The sequence below is a fragment of the Vipera berus genome (assembly GCF_964194415.1).
Source record: "Vipera berus genome assembly, chromosome: 11".
NCBI classification, from domain to species: domain Eukaryota; kingdom Metazoa; phylum Chordata; class Lepidosauria; order Squamata; family Viperidae; genus Vipera; species Vipera berus.
Genome location: NC_138214.1, coordinates 9,625,659 through 9,646,431, shown reverse-complemented (window position 1 = coordinate 9,646,431; position 20,773 = coordinate 9,625,659). Strand labels below are relative to the sequence as shown.

General features: G+C 44.8%; 2 protein-coding genes across 3 annotated transcripts; one reads left to right on the top strand and one right to left on the bottom strand.

Annotated features, from left to right (window-relative positions):
- The first annotated feature begins 302 nt into the window (after positions 1–302).
- On the top strand, positions 303–11,306 carry FUNDC2 (FUN14 domain containing 2). The gene is made up of 5 exons (XM_081336836.1): positions 303–542; positions 5,856–6,006; positions 6,518–6,593; positions 7,197–7,334; positions 8,423–11,306. Exons 1-5 carry the CDS (start codon positions 368–370, stop codon positions 8,498–8,500), a joined length of 618 nt encoding a protein of 205 aa, XP_081192962.1. The 5' UTR covers positions 303–367; the 3' UTR covers positions 8,501–11,306.
- A 1,843-nt stretch (positions 11,307–13,149) lies between these two features.
- Positions 13,150–17,664, bottom strand: MTCP1 (mature T cell proliferation 1). Of its 2 annotated transcripts, XR_014027599.1 has the most exons (6): positions 16,609–17,664; positions 16,323–16,493; positions 16,153–16,205; positions 15,834–16,029; positions 14,575–14,642; positions 13,150–13,283 (listed from the first exon to the last, which is right to left on the bottom strand). XR_014027599.1 is itself a non-coding variant. In XM_081336743.1 (4 exons), exons 1-3 carry the CDS (start codon positions 16,723–16,725, stop codon positions 16,158–16,160), a joined length of 336 nt encoding a protein of 111 aa, XP_081192869.1. In that variant the 5' UTR covers positions 16,726–17,664; the 3' UTR covers positions 14,579–14,642; positions 16,153–16,157. The 2 variants fall into 2 exon arrangements, 1 of the variants encoding a protein (XP_081192869.1); XM_081336743.1 differs by lacking the exons at positions 13,150–13,283; positions 15,834–16,029 and having other exon boundaries at positions 14,579–14,642.
- Positions 17,665–20,773: the final 3,109 nt, after the last annotated feature.

Sequence of the window (20,773 nt, the reverse complement as noted above, 5' to 3'; positions counted from 1 at the left end):
TAATAATAATATGCTCTGAGCCAAGCTATTTCAGTGAGGCTGCTGCACAGTTAAGGAGGGCATTCAGCGGCACAGGTCGGTGAAGAGAGAGAGAAAAAAACAACAACAACTCTGCACACGCTCAGAGACACCATGTCGCCCAGATCCGGCTTCAGCCCCGCTTTCCTAGCCCCGAGGGGGCGGAGCCCAGCCCGATGACGCCACAACCCCACCCACGTCAAGCCCCGCCCACGCGGCCGTCGCCTAGGAGGTGATCCACCCAAAAAAACCCCCCAAAAAACAAAAAGCGCCGCGTCTGCCGGGCGGCGCGTGCTAGTCCGCTCCCTCCACGCGCAGGCAAAAGCGCGCATGCGCCCTCCGGAGCGCGATGGAGGGCTCCGCCTACCCGGGGGGAGAGGAGGAGGAGGAGGAGGAGGAGGAAGTAGGGCCGCCCTACGGCCGCGAGGCCCACTCGTGCTCCTCCCTCATCCGCCTCGAGCAGGAGGCCAAGCGCAGGAAGCGGGCGCAGCAGCAGCAGCGCCGCCTCTACACCACCATGCCAGGTGAGGGCCTCCCGCCGGCCCCTTTCCTCCCCCCCCCCCGCCGCCGCCGTTTGGGGTGGGTGGGGTGTAAAGGAGTGACGTCACCGCGGGAGAGGGAGGAGGGTCTTCGGCTGGCTCCGCCCCCTTAGGCTTTCCTCCCCCCTCCCCTTGAGGAAGGAGTCCCTCGGAGGTGGGTTGGCTTTGCTGCTGCCTTCTGCACCTGTTGGGACTCCCTTACCCATCTTCCCCGGCCTCTGGGAGGGAGGGCGGCGCGCCTCTACCCCTTGCTGGCTGGTCCTACCTTACAGGGGTGTCAGGAAGATGCCCCGAGGGGCGGGGAATGGAATCAGGGCGGTTTCCCTTGAAAGCTGCTGGAGGAAATCCATTTCCAGGGATGGTTCTAGAGAGGCATCGAAATTAGTATTGCTAGTATTGCTTTTATGATGCTATTATTACTAGTATACTATTACTATTATTATAATTATTACTACTTTTTTTTTAAAAAAAAATCAATCCCTGGCTGGGATTGGGAGTTGAAGTCCACCTGTCTTAAAGTTGCCGGGTTGGAGAAAAAAAAACACTGAAGTAGACAATTGTCCTAAATTTGAAGCTTGTGCTACTCTGAGATATGCCTAATAGTTTATTTGGAATCACCTTACTATTTTCCTTTTTTTTTAAAAAAAAGCTTCTCTCCACTAATGTTTACTTAATATAGTAAGTGGTGGAGCAGTGGGCTAATGCCTCCTTAAGTAACACCAGCTGCCTGCTATTAGTGCAGGTTCGAGTCCCACCAGGCTCAAGGTTGACTCAGCCTTCCATCCTTCCGAGGTAGGTAAAATGAGGACCCAGATTGTTGGGGGCAATAAGCTGACTTTGTAATAATGCCGCTTGGGGGGGGGGCGAAAGCCCTAATAAGCAGGCATATACATAGAATGAAGGCTATTGCTAAGCACATTGGTTTGTGCTTAAATTGTAAGCCGCCCTGAGTCTTCGGAGAAGGGCGGGATATAAATGGGATTAAAAATACATATACATATACAGCCGTGGACAGGAAAGTATTACAGAGGGTAGTGAGCAAAGCACAAGACATTGTGGGCTGTCCCGTGACACCACTGGATGACCTCGCCAGGGCTCGTTGCCTTGGAAGAGTGAGGAAGATTATCAGGGATGACTCACACCCTGGACGGTATCTCTTTACTCTCCTACCATCTGGTAGGAGATATAGGAATATAGCCAGCCGTACGAACAGGCTGAAAAATAGCTTTTATCCGTGGGCTGTTAGGCTTTTAAATGGGACATAATCTCTGTGAACTTATGCAGAATTGACTTGGGAGGCCGGTGTGTGGTGTAGTTGGTTCACATGGTGTGGTAGGATGGAGGGTTTGTTGTCACTGTGTGTTGGGGGGAGGGAGCACGGGGGGAGGCTCAGCTAATCTCAATGTACACATGTTGTACTTTGACAATAAAGGTTTATTATTATTTATTATATACATATACATATATATATATATATATATATATATATATATATATATATATATATATATATATATATATATATATATATATATATATATATATATATATATATATATATATATATATATAAAACTATATCCCACTTTATTTTGTACATTTGTACAACATCAACATTAAGCATCCAGGGAGGGTGGGGTTTTTTTGCATTTATTTAATTGCCCAGAGATTTCTCATGGCAACTCAGAACATTCCCCAACTCATTTAACCCTCACCATAACTCTCTAGGGCAGCCGTCCTTAAATTGTAGGCAGTTGCCCCAAAGGGCAAGTCTGTGGGTGTGCACACGCGCGTGTTGGGAGTAATGACAGTATTGGAGACCAGGAAAAGGGATAATTGGATCAAACCATTTAGAAACCACTGCTGCATTTCTAGGAGTTCTAAGTTTCCTTTATACAGGTCTTGCGTATTTAATATCAGTTGTGTTGAACCAGAGCTGTGATGTCCTGCTTGTGGCTTTGCCACATCCAAAGTGGAGTTGGAATTGGGAAGAAGAAGCAGTTCAGGACTGCCCTAAAGCCCAGTTCATTCTTAGTCTGTTTCAACTCGGCTATCAGATTTGTAGCTGGAAATAACAAAAGCCTTCACTTTGCTTTTATTTCACTCCCCGCTCATCCTTTTGGCTTGCACAGTAAAAATAAAACGGTGTATTTCTCTTAGTGATCCAAAAGCCATTCTTGGTGAGATGTTGCTGTCCTTTGCATCAACCCAGCCCTATCCTTTTCAGAAATTCATTTTACTTATTTATATGTACATTTTCCTGGGGGGGCAGGGCTCAAAAGGGATTGCTCAGAAAGTCCTGCCCAGTGTGTTTGGTTGAGAGTGTGAGACTGATGATCAAATGTTACTCATCTCTGTGTATAAATGGGGCATCTGACGTACTGTAGCTGCATCCTAGGTATCGGTTTACACAGCCCTTGGCTGCACTAAAAAAAATACTGCTCTTGAAAATTTCTCCACTCAACTAACTTACGGGTTCTTCATATGATTTAGCTGGAGACTAAGCATATGAAGACTGCTTGCAGGAATCGGGCATGGCTAGTCTAGAGAAAAGAAGGACTAGAGGTGACATGATGGTGTGCAAATGTTTGAGGGGCTGCCACAAAGAAGCGTGTGTGTGTGTGTGTGTGTGTGTGTGTGTGTCAGAGAGAGAGAGAGAGAGAGAGAGAGAGAGAGAGAGAGAGAGAGAGAGAGAGAGAGAGAGAGAGAGAGAGAGAGAGAGAGAGAACGAACCTATTTTCCGTAGCACCAGAGAGAGAGAGAGAGAACGAACCTATTTTCCGTAGCACCAGAGGACGGGACAAGTAGTAAGGTGGAAGCTCATTAAAGAGAGAAGCAACCTAGAACTAAGAAGACATTTCTGACAGCCAGAACAATTAATCATTGTAATGGTTTGCTTCCAAAAGTTGTGGGTCTTCCATCACTGTAGGATTTTATGAGAAGAGTGGACAGCCACTTGTCTGACATGGTATAGGGTCTCCTGCTTGATTAGGGGGCTGGACTAGAAGACCTCCAAGGTCCCTTCCAAGTCTGTTCTTCTCTTAAGTTATGTTAGAAAGCAGAGGTTCTCAATATGCCTCTTTGTGGTTTTGCAGCTTGAAAGTAGATTGTGGGAAGCAGTTCAAAATCCATGATTGAGTAACACCTTTAATAGCGACAGACCAAAGCAGAATAAAAGAATGTGCAATCTTCCAAATTCTTCAGAACACCTATTTTTTTTTCCTGTTATTCCTTTGCACCTTCTTTTTTCTCTAGTGTTTTCCTTTTTTTAAATGTTTTTCTTTTTTTATATAAATTTTCTCTTTGGCAGAAATGTACCCAAGTGTATTTTTAAAAAACTGAGAAACTACAGAGGGAAGGAAAGATGCATAGCAAGAAATACAAAAATAACAATACATTAGGTCACTTGCAACAAACAATACTGCAAGTTTAAAACCATTAAAAAGTCTGGCAATGAGATTAATATCAAGAACTCTGACAAATTTTAGGACATGCTAATTTAGATTTATTGCAGCTAAATTTCTTATTGAAAACCTCAGTGAAAACAAGCACGATGCAAAACAGCTCAAAAGCTGTAATCTTTAGCTAATAGTAATTCTAAACTAAAAGACAGTGATTCCTTTTATAGTTTCAGACATTTCTGGATTTCAGTTCACATTCATTTTCAGTACACATACAGTAGTTTTAGATGTAATGTTTTGGAAAGCAAAGTAGCGAATGAATAGAATTAGAATTAATAGAATAGAATAGAATAGAATAGAATAGAATAGAATAGAATTAGAATAGAATAGAATTAGAATAGAATAGAATTAGAATAGAATAGAATAGAATTAGAATAGAATAGAATAGAATTAGAATAGAATAGAATTAGAATAGAATAGAATTAGAATAGAATAGAATAGAATAGAATAGAATAGAATAGAATAGAATAGAACAGAATAGCAGAAACGAAAGAATAGAATTAGAATAGAATAGAATAGAATAGAATAGAATAGAATAGAATAGAATAGAATAGAATAGAATAGAATAGAATAGAATAGAATAGAATAGAATAATAGAATAGAATTAGAATAGAATAGAATAGAATAGAATAGAATTAGAATAGAATTAGAATAGAATAGAATTAGAATAGAATAGAATAGAATTAGAATAGAACAGAATAGCAGAAACAGGAAAGAATAGAATTAGAATAGAATAGAATAGAATAGAATAGAATAGAACAGAACAGAACAGAACAGAATAGAATAGCAGAAACGAAAGAATAGAGTAGAATAGAATTAGAATTAGAATAGAATAGAATAGAAATGGAATAAAATAAAAACAGGAATGGAATAGGAATAGAATAGAGAAGAGAAATAGAATAGAATCTTTAAATGTACACTAATCAGCATACATTAAAATGAAATTTCGTTGCATTCAGCTCTCAAAAAAATGAAACTTGTGTTTCCATTCTGGTCATTAATATATTTGCATTCCATGTTAGTGGATACAAATAAACTCTGTACAAAAACAACAACAACTAATTGTATCTTATGAATTGTGTTCTGGAGAACACAAACATTTGTGCACTTGAGCTATTTAGTTGGTCCTCATTAAGTATTCAGCATTTCTGGATTTTTTCTCTGTCTCCTTGGCTTGCATTTTTTTTTTTGTTATGAGCTAACACTTTCTGAAAGGAAGTTGAGATGAAAAGTTCTTTTCTATACCAGTCTATAATACTGGGACCTTGTGCCCAATACAATTGCAGGCATTGTTGTTATTTAAGATGATAATAATTGAACATGTTTAACAGAAACAGATGCACAATGTTAGAGGAGCCTATGAAATAAGTCAACTTATTTATTGCAGTTCTACAAGCTCCTCTGTCTACATTCATCTCTATTAAATTCATACATTTACCGTCAGACATAATAGGGACCTTGTAACTCCTGACAGCAGTGAATTGGCTTGCAGTACTGCATTCTAACCATTGCATCAACATCGCTAAAATATGCTAGGCTAAAATATGCTTGGCTTGTTTGTGATTTGATTATGATTCATTAATATTTTTGCCAGTGAGGCAAACCATTGCTTTTTTTTTTTTTTTGCAAATGATGTCATTTTTCATTTACTCAATAAATTATGGGGAACAATCCACGGATGAGAGCAGGGTGTGAGTTGCATCTGTGAAAGTAGCGTCTGCCATTTCACTTCTTTATTGCATTATTGCTGCAGAGTAAACTTCCCTCTCCTGTCAGTCACAGACATTTTATTTTCTTTTTCTTTAATCACCTTATGGTTTCACCCTGATTTTTTCAGGGAGGCAGAATAGTGATGATGATGTGCTGGACCTGGCTGAATACACAAAGAATCAACCGTGGTGGCGCAAACTATTTGGGCCGAGTTCAACTTCCAGTGAAGAAAAATACAACGTGGCCACCCAGCTGGCGATTGGAGGCGTCACAGGATGGTGAGGCTCTTCTGTGTGCTGGCTGTCCTTGGATTGAATGATGGGTGACAGATGACGGGGACTGGCCCAGGGTCACCCAGCTGGCTTCATTCCCAAGGCAGGATTAGAACTCACTGCCTCCTGGTGATTGGCCCAAAGTCACTCAGCTGCCTTTCATGGCTAAGGCGGGACTAGGATTCCCAGTCTCCTGGTGATTGGCTCAAAAGTCACCCAGCCGCTTTTCATGGCTAAGGTGGGACTAGGATTCCCAGTCTCCTGGTGATTGGCCCAAAGCCACTCAGCCAGCTTTCATACCTAAGGCGGGAGTAGAACTCACTATCTCCTCCTGATTGGCCCAAAATCACCCAGTTAGCTTTCATATTTAAGGTGGAACTCTGGGTGATTGGCACGCTTTTCATGCCTAAAATGGAACTTCAGTCTCCTGGGTTCTCTGCGGCTGCTCTGAACCACGACATCAAACTGACTCTCATCTAGCCTGGTTTTATTTGACACTCTCTCTTTGGATTCGCAGGTGCACCGGGTTCATCTTCCAGAAGGTGGGCAAACTAGCAGCAACAGCAGTGGGCGGGGGCTTCTTCCTGCTTCAGGTGGGTTTGTGCTTGGGCTTGCAATTGGTGGGCAGCACAGGGGGCATCCGATCTGTCTTCAGCATGTTTTATCTCAGTACTGATAGTCATTAGGATAGTTTAACGGAGCCTCACGTCCCTTGCATTTTGTCTTGGACGTACTGTGGCCCGTTCAGATCTGACATACTCCCCTTTGACTGCAGAACTTCTTTATAGACATATTCAGGCCAGGGACAGCCTCATGCTACTGTATGTCATGGGATACCCTGCTGTTCCCGATAGGACATCTTTGCTTGTAGAGATGAGGAACAGGCTACACGTGGCTCTTCCTGTAGTTCAATCACATCGGGACAGTTGCTGTCGTTCATACCGCAGCCAGTTTTGCACTTTGATTAGATAGAGATGGTGGCATCCTTTGGAGCTGCCGGCAAGGGTCAGGGATTTGAGATCCTGATCTGCAGTCGTCCTGCTTCTTCCTGGGCAGAAAATGTCCGCCTTGCATGCCTTTCTTCCTTTGTCATGAAGTGAGTCAACTAGGGAAGTGAGCAAATTGTCCAGGAAACCCTGGCTTTACCTGCAGACCTTTGCTTCATGAAACCTTCCCCTCCCCCCCCCCCGCTCCAGCTTGCAAACCACACAGGATACATCAAAATCGACTGGAAGATGGTGGAGCGAGATGTAACCAAAGCTAAGAAACACCTGAAGTTTTCCGGTAGCACCTCCAGCAAGCTGGCGCCAGAGATGAAGAGTCAATTTGATGAGGTGAGGCTGAAGGCCAAGCCCGTGAAAAGGTGGGCTTGGAGGACTGACTGCTGGGGTGTAGCAAGAAAAACGGAATAATTGTGCAGTAGAGAAGGCTGAACTGAAGAATTAGGGTGAGCAGTCTGCAGTCCTCCCAGGACTTTGCTTTCCTTCCTAACTAAGCAACAGTTACACAGTCGTTGAATATCGGTGGCACAGTTTTCTCTAGCATAAAGGCAAGATACCCAGACATAGAATAGAGAATAGAGCTGGAAGGGACCTTGGAGGTCTTCTAGTCCAGCCCCCCGCTCAAGCAGGACAACCTATACCGTCTCAGACAGGTAATTGTCTAGTCTCTTCTTAAAAATCTCCAGTGATGGAGCGCCCACGATTTCTGGTGGCAAGCTGTTCCACATGTCAGTGAATGCCCTTAAATGCCCTTAAATAACCTTAACAAAGTTTCAAAAAAAATCTCCTTCCCAAATCTGTGTAGATACAACTGCACCCTTACACCATCACCTCCTCCTCCAGGCAACTTTGACAAAGCTCTGCTAGGTGACATGTGGCCTGTTAGATCACCTTTTGAGGAATCCGCTAGATTAGACAACTGCCAGTAGTTTTGCTCAATTCCCTTTGCTGACTTTTTGGGATCTTTCTTTTCACCTGTTACCGTAAGTCTTCCATGAGCTGATCAAGTCGGGTTATTAGACAGGGCTTACACGTGTTAAACCTCAGCCTGTTTTAGCCCCAGAATTTTGGAGAAACCATAAACGTTGGTTCTGCAGCAGCTGCTCAAGTGCAAATGATGGTTTGTGAACCAGAATAGCAGGGTTCGCCCGACACGCTAAAGAAATGTCACTAAAGTTTACCTAAACGTTCCCAAACTGCAAAAGAGTTGAGGCATTTTCTAAGTTGAACGAGGGAAGCCAATTCTGGAAGCAGGAGAGTTTTGCTGAGTGCTGCTTTTGGTCCAAGTGCTTTACTGTGTCATTTTATCTCCCCGCTGTTCCCAAAGAAATACTGATTGGCGAGGACTTTTAAACGCTCTAGCAGCGGAAGTACAAAGAGCCCAAGCCCAGCCCTTGTAAACTTTTCCTTTCTCACTCCAGGCCGTCAGTTTTCTGAAGAGGAACGTTCTGCTGTCCGGAGGCTTCGTCGGTGGGTTTTTGCTTGGCATGGCTTCTTAGGAATCCTGACCAATCTGCCTTTCCACCTGCTGGTGCTCCGGCCTTCTCCCGCTTGGTTCCTCCAGTGCCCGGTTAGCCCACCGAAGCATTCAGCCTCCTGACTTGCCTTTTTTATTATTTTTTTGGATGCCTGCAAAGTAGCACCTAGAAACACCACCAGTAGCCCTTCCCCCCCACCCCACCCCCGTTTGTTCCTCCTTTTTTATTCGATACAGGAGGGAAGTTGGATTAATCTTCAGGATGCACTCGATCCCTGGCTGAGATTCCAGAATCTGCAGAATTCCCCTTCCCTCCCACGACATTTTCCCCCCCCTTTACTGGCGTAAGCTAGACACCTTACTGTGGAAGGACACCCCCTAGCATCTGCTTTTGCGTTCATCTTCTCATGAAGTGTCAAAGAGAACTTCCCGCGCCTCCTAGCAGACCACCGAAGCAAGCAGGTCCACAGGATGGGATGAGAGCATATCCTGAAATAACTGCCATCTAGAAATGGCTGCTTCTTCCTGGCTTCCTAGCAAAGTCAGTGCCCGAGAACAACAGCCCCTTGGACTCATCCCGAGTGTTTGTTTATGCTACAGGATTACTGGAATAATCTGTGGAAACTCTTTTGACTGCTGTGTGGGATTCTCTGCAGTCCTCCACGTCTTGACTGGAGGCCTGGAAGACGTGGCAGGGCTGCCTGTCAAGGAAAATTGATCTTTCGTGGTAGCCCTGCGAAGACGGTCGAAGTAAAACTGGCTTCTCTCTGGTGGGATGGCGGCAGGATTAGAGTCCGGCACTTGCAGCTGTTAAGATAAATTCAAGTCTTGGTAGCAACTGCTTGTGAATCACAGGAGTGGAATTGTGTTGATGGTCTCAACTCTCTGGTTGTCAGAACTCTCGAGCGGTGGGTTGCAGGGTGAAGAGGGAGCTGGATAGGTTCCCTTTCGCCCTGCGTTGGAGGAGTAACTTTAGCTCAAGAGTGAAAAGGGCAGAATTTGCCTGAACTTTGTTGCCCTTTATAGGAATGGATACGGAGCGGAAAGATATGACGCTTTAGGTCTGCTTTCTCCTGAGGCTCTTGCCATTTTATCCGTGGGATAATGGCATTAGCTCATAGACTCATCCTATTCCCCCCCAAGCCCCCAAATCCCTATAAATGCATGCATTATTGAATAGCGGAAGCTTTCTTGGCCTGAGACATCTTTCATAGATCTTAGGTAGAACTCCGTGCCGTAAAAACGTACACCGTCCTAACGAGTGTTTATAGCAATAGCATTTAGAATTATATACCACCCTGTAGTACGTACATTTCTCTGGGTGGTTTACAAGGTAGAAGCGTTAGTTGCATGTTGCCCCCATCAGTCTGGGCCTTCATTTCACCAGCCTCAGAAGGATGGAAGGCTGAGTCAACCTTCAGCCCTGTCAGGATCGAACTGGCGGTGGCAGAGTTGGCCTGCAGTACTGCATTCTGACCACCATCGGGGCTTATCATTGTAGGCGCCACCAAGGCTCATCATATGTTTCTAAGAACATGCAGGACTGTGTTTCACCTTGAAAAACTCCGTCCTCTAGCTTTATGGGACTATCGGAGGAAACAAACCAGCTTGATATTCTGACAACTTGGAATCTCCAGAGTTAAAGGCAGCCTTGCTTTCACGGCAAATCATTGATCTCCTGACCTGAACCAAGGCAACAAGAAATTAGCATTTCTCAAACTTGGCAACTTTTTAAGGAACGAGGGTTTTGCCTTCCAGAATTCCCCAGCCACTATACCAACGTGTCTTAAAAATCGCCACGTTTGTGAAACACGGGTCTTGGAATAATGGCCTTTTCTAGTAGTTGAGCAAAGATTAAGGGCCTAAATTTGTGACTGCATGTATTCCTACCACGTGTCTTGTCATTCCTGCTTTCCAAAGGAAATCTATGATCACTGAAGTCCTTGGGCAGTAGAATTCTGCGTACTTGCAAGGTAGGTTTTAACGATTTCAAAGATCCTCAGAACTCTGGTGGATTTCACTGAGAGAGAGGTCAGTTTCAAGGTTTTTATTGTCTACCAGGAGATGCCTAAAATAATTTCCATGCTAGGAAGTCTTTAAACACAAGAGGGAGCTTGAATAAGCCAACTGACCTATTGAGAAACACGAGAGAATAATATCGCCCTTTGGGGGATACAGAATGGATGCAGGAAAGAAAAATCTTTTAAAAGCCTTTCAGTAGAAGACACTCAACTGACGGTTCTTTTATATAGCACTTTGGATTTAGTCTTCTGTATAAATGATTTTAAAAGATTTTTTTTCCCCTGCAGGAACATAAATGGCTCACTTGTCTGCAACATTTTAAAACCGATGCATCTTTCTCCCAGAATCGTACAACTCTTACTTACGATGCAAAGACACAGTTGCTTTGTGGTGTTGCAATTAGATACCATCTACATAATCCAAGCGCATCTTTAGATAATTGAAGATAAAACATTATAGAAAGTGGGTCAAATTTAACTGGTTGGGCCACAGTTGCAAAACTGAATGCTGAATCCTATCAGCTTTGTGTGTCAGACTTAGAGGAATCTATGGTTCTAGGTTTTTTATACAATATTCAAATATTTTGAAGTGAGAATTAAATGGTTTTTTGCAGTCTTATTTATTCAATCTGTATAACGTCAGATCTCTTGGAAAATGGAAAATCTCTAAGTGTGAGGTTTGTGTATTTTTTCAATTAAGCCTAGAAGAATTAAAAGGAAACGTTGACAAAGGTTACGATTGTTGTTATTCAGAATAATTTTGTCTCGTGCGGCAATTGGCATTTGCTGAATAGTGGGCAACCTGACGCTTTGCTAGTTAGTTTATATGATCGATTCATATCAAATATTCTATTGTGTGTCCTACAAAGCAGTTGGTCTATTTCTTATACCGATCTCTTTCTTATAATTTGCAATACAGACATTCGTTTTTATGAAGTCCAGGCTGCATAGTATCCTACCACAAATAACTCTTTTCCTGAACTTGGAAAATTCCAGTCAACTCAGATCACAGCTTCGTATGATCATTGTCTGGCCTTGAACTGTAACTCGCATGATTCTGGCTATGCTAGTTAGGGCACACACCTATATCTGGTTTATACTGGGCTGACAATAGGAATACAGGACTCCATCCTAGAGCATTTTTCACTTTACTTGGAAGAGCTAAAAAATAAGCTCCAAGCCTCATAACTACAAAACAGGCACCGTTCTGCTGAGCTATGGCCCCTCCCTGCAAACTTCCAACAAATCTGATAACTTGTTCAGTTGCTGAGAGAGAATTGCAGACATAAAATATACATTTTGAGGATTTTGTGGTTTGACTTCGGCTACTGAAATGTCCTACCCGTGACATTCATCGGATTTGAATAAGGGATTATCTCTGCAATTACTTGGACCGCTAATAACGATGCATTTCTCAGGGACCAAGACTTCACTCTTAAGATGAGAAACTTAACTTGGTCCTGTCTTCAGCATAATTCTGTCCAAGAAAAGCAATTCAAAATAAGCTAATTCTCTCGGGTCTTAAGTATTAAGATAACATGACCATGCCCTTGGATGGATTGTGTATTTATTGAATTGCAGCAGCTTGTTCCACCGGCTTTGCCAAAGCCCTCTTGTGGCGTACACAACATTGCATTTATTTTGCGACGGTTTCAACACTGGGGAGGCACAAGATACAGAACAGCAAGAGTTGTAAAGGGTGCTCAAAAATCCCTTGGGAAACATTTGACTAAGTCTAAATTGGGGGGGTGGGTTAGGGTGTGTGTGAAGAGGAAAGGGCTGCTACCCTTAAACATCCTTATTCCATTCGTAGAAACGGGATTTCATCTGCATAAATAGCAAAATGTTGAATTTTAAAAATAACACTTGCAACTCTGGCTTTCCACAAAGTGCCTATTGCTTTACAAATAGGGGAAGGAGGTCACACAGCACACAACGTAACTATCCCTGAAATCAGCTGCTTCTACCACAGCATTACATAAATCAATATTGTGCAATTGGATTTGACCGCTACTGAATCAAAGTCCAGAGAACTAGGTGGTTTTATCTTTTCCCAGTGAGAAAACTGGCAGCTTCCGGTGACCTACTGACAAGCTAAAAAAGCTGGCTTTGCGGGCTTTAGTAGTTGCCAACCTGTCCCTGTTTAGCGGGAAAGGGCAACTTTTGAACAGAGCGAGAAACGACCGACTTGCACGAGCGTAAAGTCTTTGCGTTTCGACGAAGGACCCGCTTAACCTACCACACGTAACAAAAAGATGGCCTGAAATTTGACGCCCAGCGAAACGGCTGGATTTCACCTTCCAGTGGAATATTGCTCTTCTGGACAAGAGAACAAAACGACACGGGACTATTCACAAATCAAGGTGTTCTACTCCAAATCTACTTTACAATAAGGCTACAGCAGTAACATCGTTTGGACAACCAAAGTGCTAGGAGCTCTACTCTTCGGCAGACGGGCTTGTCGTCGTCTTGGGTTTCCGTGGGCGTCTGGAAGAGGAGCTGGCTTGCGTTGTGGGAGCAGCTGTCCCATGCAAGAGAATAAATTGAGGTATAGCGCGGTAGCTACGTAGAACGGCAGGTAAGGCTACTCAGCCCTCCCAGACAAGGGGCTTCCTCAGGACTGCAGACTGTGAGATTGGTTGGGATCCGGTACCTGCTTCTCCCTCTCTCTTTCCTCCCCCTTAAAGCCTGAACAAGAGAGGGATATGCCCTTGGGATACTGGGCACAACACCGTCTCATCTCCTGGAAGACAGCTTCGCATCTAGACTCCAAGTATTTGTTTGCTGGAAGGAAAGAAAGACCTAATGGTGAATGGTCTGCAGGAGTGGAAGGTGGGCAGGCAGAATCCCCTAGGACAGTGGTGGCGAACCTATGGCACGGGTGCCAAAGGTGGCACGCAGAGCCCTCTCTGTGGGCACACGCGCCATCGCTCCAGTCCTAGGCCTTCAGCTGGGTTTTATAAAAACTTTTCGCTTTAGGCCTCCGCCACCGTGTGCAAGAAGAAAAAAAAGGTTCAATCAATCAATTTCAACTTCTTGCAGGGAAAAAAAAAGAATCTCGCAAAGTTGGAATTGATTGAACTTTTTAGTCCCACCCAGTCTGCTATTACCACCACAGCCATGCCCACCCAATGGCCCACACCCACCCAATGGGCCACGCCCACCCGGCACCCGATGATACATAAGTGTCTTTTGGGTTGCAGTTTGGGCACTCGGCCTCTAAAAGGTTCGCCATCACTGCCCTAGGACCACAAAATGAACACACTCCACGCAATTTCCAACAGTCGTTCAGATCTCCAGCAGATGTCATCAAATTTGCAATTTTTCAACAAGGCAAGGAAACAAAACCAAGTTCATGACTACAGTAACTACGTTTAACATTAATGCATGCACGTTTAATGGAAATGAGATCAGGATACTTGGGTTTCTTCAAATTTTAGCGATATCAATACTTGGTGTTACATGTCGGGCAGGAGGTTGGACTACAAGACCTCCAAGGCCCCTTCTAGCTTCTACGATTTTCGGTCCATATCTGGGATGAAGGCTTTAATTAAAGGCTACAATTTAAGCTGGCGCTTAAGAATTGCTCTCGGAGCACCAGAAACTCACACAAATATAAACCAGATCTGACATCTGTAGCATTTTGTTGTTCTGAAGAGCTTCAACGTTATTAAAATGCAGCGGGTTGTAAAGGAAAGAGTACAAAGTAGAAAAAAACATGGCAAAAACTATTTCCTCTGCACAATTTAGGGTAAACGTGAATAGCTAAATTTGGAAGGAAACCTTGTTTACTCCAGAAGCAATTGCTTTCACCATCACCCCCTCAGCAAGCAATAAAAACTGCACACGGGCTGCTGGGAAGTCATATGCAGTCTATGGATAGGGGTGCAATTTAAATCATTTCTGCTAGTAAGTATGAAGTTTAAAATTAGGCTTTTCTGTTCCCCCCCCCTTTTATTATTATTTTGATTTCGTTGAAACTATATTTTCTAAAAATGCTTTGAAGGGCATGGAAAAGGCATCTATTTTACTTAACAATAATTCAAATACTACAAAATCAAGAGAAGCCACTTACCTTGCAAACATTTCTGGATTTCACAGGCATGTTTCTTACAGGGGTCTTTTGCAGCCATGATCATGGAACTAGTGCAAAATTCAGAAAGGAAAATATTTATCCTGGCAAACTGGAGGGTCAACGTTCCTAAGGCCCTATCTAAAAAAAACAAAAAAAAACTTCATTTCTCCTCCCACCCATCACCCATCTGTAATTTGGTAATAGAGGACCCAGCCAGGCAAGGGTTTTCTTAACCCTCTTTAAGTCCATTTTCTTGCTCCTGAAAAGGGTTACCTGCCAATCTCCCACGTGTCACAGAGAGAGAGCTGGCAGAGTCCAGGTGAGTTCTGCCTTCCCCAAAGCTTGCCAAGCCAGAGAAAACATAGAACGGAGGCAGTTCTAAGAGAATTACAATGCGCTTAAAACCCAGCTTGCCAAAATAAGATCTGATGGATTCATGCAAGAAAACCAAAAAATCAACATCACAGTAAATAGCTTCATATCATAGATTAAGTCGTAATCGGACTTTGTTAGCTTAGTGTGATAAATAAACCCAGCCAGAGAAAGATGATCTCTCCTGAATAGATCCTGGGATTTATCAACCGCTAAGCTGCAAGTTCCGTTTCTAAATTTTGGAACGACGCTTTGGAAAGGCACATTGGCACCACAGACAGCCTTCCCTTATTACAAACATCATTAAACAAACTTGTTGGATAACATGCGCTCAAAGGATGAAAACTAAAAGATTGCATGCGTTGAAGAAATGATGCCGCCTGAGTGGAACTTGAATGATAGTTCCTTGTTCATGGAAGGAAGGAAGGAAGGAAGGAAGGAAGGAAGGAAGGAAGGAAGGAAGGAAGGAAGGAAGGGGAAGGGAAGGGAAGGGAGGAAGACATTTTGAAAACTAAATTCTCCCCTCTGAGTCACTGGTCTCGTAAAAACATGTCGGGAACAGTGTAACCCCTGGTGATGCTGCCAGAAATTAATAAGATGAAAAACCAAACACACAACATCCTTGGTCGGTAAAAGAACAGAGTATTTTTCAAGGCGGTTCATTCAAAGAAGAAGCTAAGACCTGCTTTACTGGATCAAGCCCAGGGTCCATGGGGCCCAGCCATCCATTTTGACCTTCCCCTTGCCCCCACCACCACCACCACCAGGCTTCTGGAAGCTTTGCAAGCAGGAGGGCCGAGACCATTGCCATTGCTTGTTACTCCGCTCTTAACCGTGGTATTCTGACCGGCTTTCCAGCAGGGGAGGGGCAGGCCCAGTCTGCCTACCTAAAACTGCCCCTTCGCTTTCAAGTGGCCCATGAGACTCTTCTCTCGACTGCCTGTCCTAAGCTTTTGAGTGATGCTGCTCTGGGTGGTTAAGAGAGTTGCACGCCATGGTCCGCCTCAGGGGCAGCGGCATGTTCCGAGTGCTAGGAGTTAACACATAAAAAACAAACAGGACACCATCCTACAGTTGCAGCTCCTGAAAGACAAAAAAAACGGCACGAAAGAAACCACCGTGAGTAAAAGAAAGCGGAAACTAAAGAATACGAACGCAAGGGAGGTTTTGGGGGGGGGGAGAAGACAAGAAGAGGGAGAAGCTCACCAGATCTAATTGCTCGTCAGGAGTTTCAACAGCAGCTCTTCCACTCCCATGATCTGCAAGGACCCAAAGAGGCGTTTATTGTAGCCTAGCCAAGGGACGATCAGGGGGAACTAGAGTTCCACCAATTCTCCCCTGGGCGAGGCTTAGTTAGTTTGCTGAAGGCAACCTACTATTAGGTGGTGTTCGATGCCCCAGATGCGAGAGTTACTATCCCGGTACTGCAGCCCCTCCGAGAGCTGCCACATGTGGGGCAGCTGAGAAGCAGGAAGGCGGCTGGGGCGGACGGCTTCACCCAGGGGGACTGGGATTCTTCTGACCCGGGCTTTCAGCGTCCCTCCTTCCTAAAGGAAGGAGAAGCACAAAACGCAGTCACGACAAAGCTCAAGCCAAAATCAGTCTAACCAACCTGGGCCGGGAAGCCAGGAGAGAGAGAGAAGAAAAAAAAAGGGCGCTTACCTCTTCTGGCGCCACCAGCCATGTTGCTTGGTTCTCATCGCAGTAGACACCCATCCGTCGCACCCAGAGGCGGACAGGTGGGACCTGGGCGTCGCCACCTCCCTCACATTCCTCCATGCCCTGATATTGGCTAGGAAGGCCCGCCCTGGGTTCCCATGTCTACACGTCCACCTTTACCTCTGAGCAAAGATACGCAATTGTTAGTCTTGCAAAGAAGCGGCGCTGGGAGGAAGGGAGGGCCAGGTTGCATGCAGTGTCCTAGCACCGTGAAGACCATGTTAAAAAAAGGGGGGGGCGGGGGGAAGAGTTTAAGAAATGTGTGCCGGTCACTGTCCCTTTGGAGAGATAAAAGTGGAAAGGTCTTTCAAGAAGAAAAGTGTGGTCGGTCATGGCATGATCTACCAGTAGCTTTGATCCAACAGTTAGGACCAAGCCAGTCTTTCTCAACCACGGCAGCTTTAGGAGGCGTGGACTTCAAATCCCAGAATTCTCCAGCCAGCTGGGAATTGAAGTCCACCCATCTTAAAAGTTGCTGAGGGTGAAAAACACTAATCCAAGTGAGTCTGCAATCTGGCTGTGGCCTCGTGGGCGCTTCGTACTTAATCTCCTCGTTGATATTATCCCAGTTTGCCTTCCCGTTCTTTCTCTCTCTCTCTTTCAGCTGATCTCGCCACAACCATGTTAGACCATTTTGGGAGGAGAAAACAAAATAAATCTACAAAAATCTGAAAGCAAGAATAGGGTACCACTGGTGATTTGGGGGGGGGGCATTATGTTCCCTGCTGCTGTTACTTGAAATGCTTTTAAGTGCTGAGTAAAGTAAGGTAAAGGTAAAAGGTAAAGGTTCCCCTGCACATGCATGCTAGTCGTTTCCGACTCTAGGGGCTGGTGCTCATCTCCGTTTCAAAGCCGAAGAGCCAGCGCTTGTCCGAGGACGTCTCCGTGGTCATGTGGCCGGCATGACTAGACGCCAAAGGCGCACGGAACGCTGTTACCTTCCCACCGTAGTGGTCCCTATTTTTCTACTTGCATTTTTATGTGCTTTCGAACTGCTAGGTTGGCAGAAGCTGGGATGAGTAACAGGCACTCGCTGTTACGCGACACTTGGGATTCGACCCGCCAAACTGCCGACCTTCTGATCGACAAGCTCAGCGTCCTAACCCACTGAGCCACCGCGTCCCTGCTGAGTAAAGTAGACATATGAAATAGCAGGAAGGACAAAATCTCTCTCAAAAGACACATTATTTTGCCTCTTTGGGGTCAAACTGAATTGCTAAAGAGTTGGCAAAGCACAGCAATATGAAAATTATTTAGTATCCCCATTGCATTAGTTGCATGGGTGTCCCATAGATCTTACAGTATAAGGACAAATGAATTTAGCTCTTCTTTTTGGGGAAAAAAACCCCCAACAACGAAAACCACAAGACACAAAACAAGCATAACGTACTTATAAGTGAAATTCTTTTTAGCATTTTGCTTTCATATGCAGGACAAAGCAGGAAACAAAAATTCAGTAGTATAAGCAAAGGGGTGAAAATGTTGGGAAAGGAATACATATTTCTAGTATATTTTTTTTAATCTAGCAAACTAGTGTTGAACTGAGTGGCTGAAAAATAAGGGTGTTCTAAGCTGCCAGGAAGAAGAAACACACATCAAAACACTTTGGGTAGCAACAGAAAAGAAAGCTTTGTGGTTATCCACTTCGGTGGCAAACTTTTGAAAGACCATTTTGCATTTGATCCCTGCAAAGAAATGCCCAGAAGGCCTAACAAAGTACAAGCTGTTCCTATGAGCTTAAAAATTCCTCCACAACCTCTTGGGCTCAAATGACTAAATATGCCGAATGTAACAAAAGCTACTCAAATTACACAATTAAGGGCAAAATCCACACTATCGTGTGGAATTTTCCCCAAGAAACATGTACTCCATATAAGACACCCCTCCCCTTCTCTCACACATGCGTATACACACACACACCGGTGCAGCAATGTTGGGCTGCAGAGTCAACATTCAAAAGGCCAATAAAATAAAAAATGCTCATGGTTCTATTCTGGCAGCACTCGGTGTCCTAACTCTCACCATGGAGCTATATTTGAGAGTGACTCAGAGAGGAGAATTTTGCCTACGTTTTGTTTGAAGAAATAAAACTTTCCCAAACTGCACCTTTGGGCCCTTTCAAAAAAAGTCGACTATCCACCCAGTAAGAATCAGAGCATTATGCTTGCATCGCTGCAACATCCCCCTCACATTCCATTCGTACAATTAATTCTGACGTCGGCCATTTGCTTAGAATAAAAAAGAACATTGAAGACTAATGCTGAAGTCTGTTAGACTCCCGGTTTGTGCAGAGCAGTAAGAAAATATAACCAGAGGGGTAGCTGTGCTGCACAATCTGGTGATGAACTTTTTTGTAATACCACCTCCAGATCTGGAGACAGCAGCTCATTCCCACACTTCCCTCCCCCCCCCCCGTTTTCTTCTGAACTGCTGAATTTGACTTGTTATGGAACACAAGACAGACGGCTCAGCGTGCAGAGGATAGCAGAACTGAGTCAAAAGATAGATCTGTCATAACCAGCATTATTAAGCCATGAATCATGGCTGCAACATGCAGGCTTTGCAAGCCTCTTGTGACCATGATTTGTCTGTTTCCAAGTAGTTGTACTGAAATTCAGCTATAGCATGCCAAGATTCCTGCAGTCTGCTAAACATTTATCTGAGACTGTTTACTACTTTTTCTTGTCATCAGTGAGAATTTGAAAAAAAAGAGCAACGGAAATTACCAATAGAAGATATCATTACAAGAAAAAGAACAAGACAGAGATGGAACACAGCGGAAGAAGTCAACAACTCCAAACTGCACCAAAAGGTGGAGACTGTAGCTCCTATATGCTATTCCATTTTATAAAGTCAATTCTAAGCAATGGTGGGTTATTTTTCTTTGTAGCCCTCTTTCCTGTTTTTGCAGTTCTGCAAAATTGGTATCCATTTGTGCAGTATTCCAGAATTCCTATTCCTTGTCCTGATTTCCTTGAGTCTGGGACAAGACAAGAGCTCACTTTCTGCATAATGACCTACGGAGGCAACCCGCAATTGCAATTCCATTTGGATTTTGGAAGCCTAGAGGAAGAAGGACCCACACTTTCCCACAATTTTAATAGAAGCCTTGCAGCCAAAATCTTTCCCATCAACGTATCCCCCCCCCCTCCCGAAGATGATGCTATACCCGCTGGGGATGGTTTCCAGTTTATCACATTCCAATAAAGAGAGACGAGGGGAAGGCAGACTTAGCTGGTCCAGCAGCAATCTAGGGACTGCAGTGTGTCACGTTCACACACTGACATCCAGCTAGTTCAAGGCCCAGCAAATGTATACCACCCCCCCACCCCACTTGCTAGTTAGTGTTTGACCGTAGTTGGATTTCTTTGGTGTGTGTGTGTGACTTAGCATTCTGACCAAACCCAGATACTTGCATTAGTTTCAAGCTGAACGTACTGCAAACCTGGAAAGCAGGTTTGTCCACTAGTTGGGAGCCAGTGTGTCATGTGAACCCAGCCATGGGGGGGGTTCCTGACTTAGGTCACCCTCGCCTCTTTCTGCAGGTCCTGGCTCCTTGCCCCAGAGTAAAATCAGACACACCCCCAAGGGGTGTGTGTGTGTATGTATGTATGTATGTATGTATGTATGTATGTATGTATGTATGTATATGTGCACACACACACATATACACACAGAAGCCCCCATCAGGCAGAAACTCAACAGGTTCGACCTTCCCTATCAGAGAAGGCGCTCTGCCTGTTGAACTGCCGCCTGCCACCGTAGCCTGGGAGAGCTTCCCTCGACCCGGGGGGCTTCGTCCTCTCCGCTACCCCCCCCCAAGAACAGCCCGGGGGCGTCGCCACAGCCACGCACAGCCCAGCCCTCTTTCCCACCCAGAGGCTGAACCAACTGCCTGCCTGCCTGCCTTCCCGGGCACAGACCGACCCTTCGCCAGCCACACACACACACACACACACACACCCAACATAACCCCTTCCCGGCTGAAGGGTGAGCAAAGCAGGTGAGGCGGCCGCGTCTCCCTCGCCCCACGGCCGGACGCACACAGCTCGGGCTGCCCGACTCCCCCGCCCCCCGGCCGGAACCGACCTGGTGGTGCAGCGGCGCC

Excerpts from the sequence above, each read along its gene's own strand:
- FUNDC2 (XM_081336836.1), top strand. The coding sequence starts at position 368 with ATGGAGGGCTCCGCCTACCCGGGGGGAGAGGAGGAGGAGGAGGAGGAG. Across the intron at positions 543-5,855 it reads CCTCTACACCACCATGCCAG|GGAGGCAGAATAGTGATGAT; the intron begins GTGAGGGCCTCC and ends TGATTTTTTCAG. Across the intron at positions 6,594-7,196 it reads GGGGCTTCTTCCTGCTTCAG|CTTGCAAACCACACAGGATA; the intron begins GTGGGTTTGTGC and ends CCCCCGCTCCAG.
- MTCP1 (XM_081336743.1), bottom strand. The coding sequence starts at position 16,725 with ATGGAGGAATGTGAGGGAGGTGGCGACGCCCAGGTCCCACCTGTCCGC. Across the intron at positions 16,494-16,608 it reads GGCTGGTGGCGCCAGAAGAG|GAAGGAGGGACGCTGAAAGC; the intron begins GTAAGCGCCCTT and ends TCCTTCCTTTAG. Across the intron at positions 16,206-16,322 it reads GCATCGAACACCACCTAATA|ATCATGGGAGTGGAAGAGCT; the intron begins GTAGGTTGCCTT and ends GGGTCCTTGCAG.